Consider the following 8280-nt stretch of genomic DNA (forward strand, 5'->3'; position numbering starts at 1 on the left):
CTGATTCAGAATCGAATCACTCAGTTACTCGATTTTGCCCCGCGCTAGTTGTGACCCGCAACCTTACATGAACGCAGGGATATCTAGAGTGCTAGATATCCCTGCATGAAAGTTATATCATACAGGTATCTCTGTTCGAAACACATTCATGTTACAGTTAATCAACCAGATAGTATGACCCAGTACCCGATGGTTGTTATGAAAACCTTGATTTGATCCCGAATATAGCGCATACAATAATCATAGCGTTAGCGTCAGTGTTAACGTTAACGTTAGCGTTAGCCTGGGGCGCGATTCAAGCTATTTCTAATAGTGAAGTCCCGATCCGAAAAGATAGACCGGACTTCGAACTCTTACCCCTTATTTTTTTCTACCGTCCTTAAGATATAGCGGGCACCAGACCCAGGCAATTTTCAAAAGGGGGCGCTGCGGGACCACTGCTCTTGATGGCGATCTTCTTGTTACTATATGACACGCCGCGATCGAGCATGCAGATGTAACTTCATCTCTATTTTAGCGAATCGACTCAAAATCGGGGTAAAGTTGGCGATTTCAAGTTGGATTTGAATTTGGACAAATAATTCTCGTAAGTTATTACCATTTCAATTTTGATCAAATTTCACCCAAGACCCAATTTGGATTTCGACGTGTGACGAAATTAATTCGAGTTAAGGATTTGAATTTTAAATTCAGGATATATATTGAATTCGTTCATCTCTGAATCATGAATCCGAACGAAACCTTGCAGCTGTATCAAAACAAAGGACAAGTGAAAAAGTAAGTGGTTTTATGTCGCCACAAAGCGTGTCTATGACTATATCTGTGGTAAAAATTCGTTCAAAATCTATTCGTAGATGTTTCGGGACGGAAGGCAATGGCGCAGGAGAGATGATTTTACCGCATGGCATTTCGTCAACGGCCTCTGACGATATCGTGGTCGCAGATTGTGGCAACAATCGGATTCAGGTTCGTGGTTTTTGTTTCTATAACTGCAGTCTCAACAAGTCCAGTCTCCATGCCAGTATAGAGTATGGCTGGAGTGAAGACTCCAATGTTCTATACCATTGTTCGCCGGCAGAATGGTCACGGTCGGACGAAGCCACCGAGATAAGCATTGATTGCAGTTGCGGTCGATGTAGTTAACACTTCTCAATAATTAGGCCGATCAACTAATTGCAAACGTCTGGTTATGAATGGCGCGGCTTCACAACACAATCGCTCTCCTTGTTCCTCATCATTAATACGCGCCGACACTCTCTCTGTTCGGGTCATTTCGTCACATAGGGCCGCCGATTGAGAGCGAGTTTATTTGTGAAACCTTCGTCGAGAAACAGCTCGACTACAATAATAACAACTTCACGCAGGGTTGAGCTCAAAGAAATTCGCTTCTCATTGTATGCCACACAAACATATCTGCTTCAACAATTCTTTACAACGAGATACAAAGAAACAATACATTGATCGCGTATCTATTGTTATCTAGGGTTACCATACGGATTTGTCTTCTTTTTTGACTTTTTTGAAATCGTCCTTGGAAGACGCCCTTTTGTCCTCTTTTTTGAAAATTTTGGTCAAATTCGCGGCCAAATTCGACTGATATGCCGTAAATCAGCACCGAAGTACGTTCCAGCGTGTATTTCGGGAGCTGAGCCGAAAAGTCGACCTGTTGTTTTAGTCAACCACCTGATAAAGTGAAAGAAAAACTGTATTTCGGGGACTGAGCGAGAAAGTTGACCATTTTTTTTCAGGATTTTCTTCCGGTTTTGCAAGTCTAAAAATTCTGGAAAAGTGTTCTGTGACTCGCTATATATTTTCAAACGGAAAATCAAGACCGTTTTATTCACACGAGCGTTCGACCTAGAGTAGTGTTCATTCCGCCCTACAACTATGCACTTCGTCTTTTATACATATCGTTTACCTTGATATTTTATTGCCTTTTATGTACAGCGCCCTGGTGTAGTAATGATATATTGTTATATTCGGCGCTCTATAAATTATTATATTATTATTATATTCTTTATTCACAGTAGAACTGGTAAATACACACATAATCCGGGATGCAACTTGCACCCAAAGGAAAATGGCGAGATTGGAGTAAATTTTTGAAATTTCAGTAATACAGTCAAATTGTTATTCCTATTCAATACATGGAGAAGTCAGATTACAGCATTGGAGTAGAGTAGATGAAGAATTGGCAAGGGTTACAGAGCAGAGGTAGAGATGATTGTCGAAATTACAGAAATTATGCTGTGATTCACAAGTGTAATTTTAGTCCAGTGGTGCATTCAAGGCAGGGCTTTGGAGCAGCCGTAAATTTAAACTGCTCCAGCTCCGGCTCCGGAGCTTTCTTCTATCATACATTATAGCTCCGGCTCCAGCTCCGGAGCCGCATTATTACCACTGCTCCGGCTCCAGCTCCGGCTCCGGCTCTTAAATTATCGAATGGGCCTGTCTATATCAGAGGTGGCCAACCCGCGGGCCAAATGTGGCCCGCGAGAGGGTTTTGCGTGGCCCGCGAGGTAATTTCCTATTATATTATCGAAAATGAATTGCTCAGATTGTGAACTTGCAATGCCAACCAAAAATTACAAGTCTGGCTGCGACACTTGGGATGTTGATGACTAAAATATCAGTTCCGACGCATTGTCAGATCCAGGGTACACATTTGCAGTAAATTGTCGTACATTACAATAGACTAAAATAGTAGTGAAAATTTTCTTCACGCTTCGCGTGTTTAATTGTAACATGATTTCTTGCTTGGTAGCCTACCCACCCACAACTGAAAATGAAAAAACGCCTAATTTACCCGATTGAGTCTAACTGTATTCGCAATTACGAGAGAAAGTCTTTTCGCGTTTGCGCTCGCATAAAGATCGTCGATGGTGAAATTTAGGCACAGACTGATTGTCGCATATTATCGGAGACCTTCGATATCGATGTGGCCAGACGCCGAATAGTCGTGTCCTTGCAAACTGAGCCTAGCGGGCGGTATACAGTAGACCCGCAATATACTCGAGTAATAATATTATTGACCTAGTTTATTTATAAACTTTGAAAATTTTACCCGCTTGGCGCGGCTAGTGGACCGCGCACTCGTTCGTCACTTGCATGTGCCCCTTTAACCGAAGAGGTTGGCCATTCCTGGTCTATATAGATTACTAATCTACCCATAGGTTAGTTATCTATAGTAATGTCGAGTCTGTCAGCCGTCAGTAACATCCGATGTAGCAACGAAGACATAGGTGCCGCCGTGCCGGCTTGTGACGTCATAATGAATACTTGTCAATTGTCGATAACATCATAAGTTGCACTAGAACGCACTTTACTCTATGCCATTGCTGTGCACAGCATTAAAATCCAGGCCTGCTGTTCAATTATGATAAATCAGCAGATGTGGTTGTTGCATATATAATAGCATCTTATGAAATACGTCGGAGCCGGAGCTACTCCTAAAATAACGGGCTCCAGCTCCGGCTCCGGCTCCGGCTGAATTTTATGTAGAGCTCCGGCTCCGGCTCAAGCTCCGGTGAAAATGCACGGCTCCGGGGCTCCGGCTCCAAAGCCCTGATTCAAGGCCTTCCGAAGAATATGCACAGTGCCCAATAACGTGATCTTTTGGATCAGGTCGAATCGAACGTTGCCCAGAATCTGTTGGATATGCCTCATGAGTTTTTTGCTTACGACCCCTGTAGCGCCAGTGACTATCGGTACAATTTTGCATCGCCACATTTTCTCGCATTCCATTTTGAGGTCTGCGTATTTCGACTGTTTTTCTGATTCTTTTTGCATTATATTGTGATCAGCTGGGACAGCCAGTTCAATGAATAAGCATTCTCTTGTCTTATTTAGTTTGATTATCATATCCTAGGGTTACCATACGTCCTCTTTTAAAAGGATTTGTCCTCTTTTTTGAGTTTTTTGAAAGTGTCCTCGGAGGACGCCCTTTTGTCCTCTTTTTTGAGATTCTGTCCTCTTTTTTGAAAATTATTTAGGTCGGATTTAGAGCAAATTGCGAGTGATATGCCGTAGATTAGCACAGAAGTGACGCTCCGGCGGGTATTTCGGATTCAAAAACGGTTATTTTAGCTCTGAGCGAAAAGTTGACCTTTTTTTTTAGTCATCCACCTAGCAATGTGGGGAGAAAAACGGTATTTCGAGCTCTGAGCGGAAAAATGACCTTTTTTTAGTCAACCGCTCACAAAGTGGGAAAAATTCACCGGTTTTTGAGAATTCTTCTCCGGTTTTGCAAGTCTCAAATTTCTGAAAAAGTGTCCTCTTTTTAGATTTCCAAAATATGGTAAGCCTATCATATCCGGGCGGCTGCTCCTGATTTCGCGGTCAGTTATAACTGGTACATCGCACAGAATTTTTACTTGGTCGTTTTCTGTCACTGGTGCTGGGTTGTAGTCATACCAATTTTTTGTCGAAGTGTTGATGTTGAAATGTTTGCATAATTCAAGATGAATGTAGGGTTGCCCGACATATGAGCATGCGACACAATGAAAAACGGCAGTTTAGCATGCGACGCTATAGCATGAGGACACATTAGCATGGTAACACATGAGCATAGGGACACATGAGCATGGGGACACATGCGCATGGGGACATATCAGCATGGTGAAACATGAGCAAGGGGACACATGGGCATGGAAACATATTAGCATGCGACACTTGAGCATGGTTACACATTAGCATGGGGACTAATCAACATGGTTACACATGGGCATGGTACCAAGTGAGCATGGAGGCACATAACCATTGGGACACTTCAGCATGTTGACACTTCTACATGGTGATATATGAGCATGGTGACATATTAGCATGGTGACAAATGAGCATGGGGACACTTGCGCATGCGACACTTGCGCATGCGACACTTGAGCATGCGACACTTGAGCATGCGACACTTGAGCATGCGACACTTGAGCATGCGACACTTGAGCATGCGACACTTGAGCATGCGACACTTGAGCATGCGACACTTGAGCATGCGATACTTGAGCATGCGACACTTGAGCATGCGACACTTGAGCATGCGACACTTGAGCATGCGACACTTGAGCATGCGACACTTGAGCATGCGACACTTGAGCATGAGACACTTGAGAATGCGACACTTGAGCATTTGTCATTTCTTAGTGTGTAGTTAACTAGCGTCAAAATCATGGATTTATACCAGTCCGAAAATGATATATCTCCCCTCCTCCAACCCTAATATCCCCCCTCCCAACTTTGATACCCATCACCCCAACCCTAATCTTGGGATACCGTAACCCTAACGCAAAGCCCAATCCTAACCCTAACTCTAACCCTAATCTTGGGATACCTTAACCCTAACCCTAACCAACCCTAATATCCTCCCTCCCAACCCTAATACTCATCACCCCCAACCCTAATCTTGGGATACCTTAACCCTAACCCTAACCCTAACCAACCCTAATATCCCCCTCACAACCCTAATACTCATCACCCACAACCCTAATCTTGGGATACCTTGACTCTAAACCTAACCAACCCTAATATCCATCCCCCCAACCCTAATCTTGGGAAACCTTAACCCCAACATGGACCCTAATCATAACCCTAACCTAACCTAACCCTAATCCTAACCCTAAGCTAACCCTAATCCTAACCTAACCCTAATCCTAACCCTAACGCACCTCCAACCCTAATGTCCCCCCTACCCACCCTCGGCACGAAAAAATAAAATAATATAACAAGTCCCGTGTCGAAATGCGAATTTGCAATCGCTTTCGTCTCACAAAAGGATATATTCTTTTAGTTCGTCTGATACGTGTAAACGATTCCAATATATGTGGAGCAATGACAACCTTTATCGCTTTACCGTGATATTTGGAGCTTTTCAGACAAATCTATACGGTCACATGCTCAAGTGTCGCATGCTCAAAAGTCGCTTAAGACACGCAAGTGTCGCATGCTCAAGTGTCGCATGCTCAAGTGTCGCATGCTCAAGTGTCGCATGCTCAAGTGTCGCATGCCCAAGTGTCGCATGCTAAAGTGTAGCATGCCCACATGCTCAAATGTCGCATGCTCAAGTGTCGCATGCTCAAGTGTCTCATGCTCAAGTGTCGCATGCTCAAGTGTCGCATGCTCAAGTGTCGCATGCCCAAATGTCGCATGCCGAAGTGTCGCATGCTCAAGTGTCTGCATATCCACGTGTCGCATGCTCAAGTGTCTGCATGTAGACGTGTCGCATGCTCAAGTGTCGCATGCGTACATGACCCCATGCTCAGGTGCACATTTGCTCTTATGTCCCCATGCCCATGTGTCCATATGCGCATGTGTGCCCATGCTCTTGTGTACCCATGCTCATGTGTCGTCAAGGCTCATGTATCGCATGCTCATGTGTCACCATGCTCAAGTGGCACTTATTAAATTGTCACCATGTTGACGTGTCCCTATGCTCATGTGTATCCATGCTCGTGTGTCCCTATACTTATGTGTCCCTATGCTAATATGTCCTCATGTTAACATGTCCCTGTGCTGATATGTCTACATGCCCACGAGTCGCCATGACCAAAAGTCGCTATGCTCAAGTGTCGCATGCTCAAATGTCGCTTGCTATTGTGTCGCATGCTAATATGTCCACGTACCGAATGTAGTGACCAATCCTATTGTGTCTCCATGTGTATTCGGTAGTTGCAATATTATTATTATTTTCAGATTTCCAAAATATGGTAACCCTATTGTTATTCATGTCATTGTGACGCGTCTCAAACGAAGGCTGAAGAAACAACCACAGCGCAATGTTTATTCATCCAACCATTCTGCCGGCGAACAATGGGAGAACAATGTAGTCTTCACTCCAGCCATACTCTATACTGGCATGGAGACCAGAGCCATACTCTATAATGCTGAATCAACTCTTCTATGACCGACTTCCAGATCTTCGACGTGAACGGACAAGTGAAGGGGGCCTTCGGGAGCGGAGGAAGCGCAGAAGGGCAATTCGCGGGCGTGTTCGACGTGTGTGTGACGTCACGCGGACATATTGTCGCCTCGGATACGGGTAACAACCGAATCCAAGTATTCGACGAACAAGGAAAGTTCGTTCGGGAGTTCGGTAGAGAAGAATCAGGTGAGGTGTGTACGAAAAAAGTACCTACAATATGTTTTATGGTATAGGCTAAGGCATGGGAAGCGGACTGAAAACCACGACATTTTGAAAGTCGATCAATTCTGAACAACCCACAGTCGTCGATGAAAGTGACGCCGTTTTTTGTCTCAGGTCCAGAATGGAGGGATGGAGAACTGAGCGGACCTCAAGGAGTAGCAACGGACGACAGGGGGCAGATTTACGTTTGCGACAAATGGAATGACCGGGTTCAAGTCTTCTCTGAGGACGGAAAGTTCGTCCGGAAGTTCGGTTTCGGTACTTTGAGCCGACCGAATTATCTTTCCGTGACTTATTACGGCGCAGTAGGCTCGGACTGGTCAGTTCCATTTGAGCTCGCGTGACCTTTTTCCTTTTCACAGGTCGTTGTCAGTGACTGGGTGGGAAACAGAGTCCCAATTTTCGACGGCGTCGGCAACGGATCCAGCGTGATTGGGATTGAAGAGTTTCATTTCAATGACCCGCAAGGAATCGCCACGGATCAACACGGCCACATTATCCTCTGCGACGGCGGCAGCAACCAAGTTCAGGTTTTCAGGCCCGACACAGGAGAGCTCGTGTGTCGCTTCGGGAGCGGGATGCATAAGCCGCAAGGAGTTTGCGTTTTGTCAGACGGGGGAATCGCGGTCTGTGATCGAGACCACCACAGAGTAGTAATCTTTTGAGCAACGACATTTGAACGGGATACGTTCCGATTTCATTTTCGTGCATTATAATTATCCCATAAATAGACCTCATGAATAATCTTGAATCGTTGTTCAGGAAGTGAAAACCCAACAGGACATGAGGTGTGATATACTATGCGTGTCGTATGAAATATCGATAGGAAGAGGAATACGTGTAAGATACATCGTGTTTCTACGATAAATATATATGCATGTACGATATAGCCTATATATGTGTGTGATATGTATAGCATAGATAATTCAACGTTACGATTGACTCAATAAAATTACAAGTCGTGGAGACAGAACCAAACGAAGTTGTCCGTGTGATCTTGATATGCGTGTGTACGAGATAGGCTCAAGACGTTCCGCGGAAAAGAAGATATAAACAGCGAATTGCACAAGTAAACTTCTGGAGTCCCATTACACAAGTTCAATATCACAAGGACATTCGCCCTGCGTTATAGTTAGGGTTGCATT

The 8280-nt window shown here is 44.4% G+C and overlaps 1 protein-coding gene across 1 annotated transcript; it reads left to right on the top strand.

Annotated features, from left to right (window-relative positions):
* Positions 1-508: 508 nt before the first annotated feature.
* Positions 509-7886, top strand: LOC145444619 (protein meiotic P26-like). Its single transcript, XM_080322639.1, has 5 exons — positions 509-777; positions 855-966; positions 6907-7099; positions 7250-7440; positions 7498-7886. The coding sequence occupies exons 1-5, from the start codon at positions 725-727 to the stop codon at positions 7798-7800; spliced, it is 852 nt and encodes a 283-aa protein (XP_080178765.1). The 5' UTR covers positions 509-724; the 3' UTR covers positions 7801-7886.
* Positions 7887-8280: the final 394 nt, after the last annotated feature.

Source organism: Botryllus schlosseri, chromosome 8, assembly GCF_051294905.1.
Source record: "Botryllus schlosseri isolate E-star chromosome 8, Bs_hap1, whole genome shotgun sequence".
Lineage (NCBI taxonomy): Eukaryota > Metazoa > Chordata > Ascidiacea > Stolidobranchia > Styelidae > Botryllus > Botryllus schlosseri.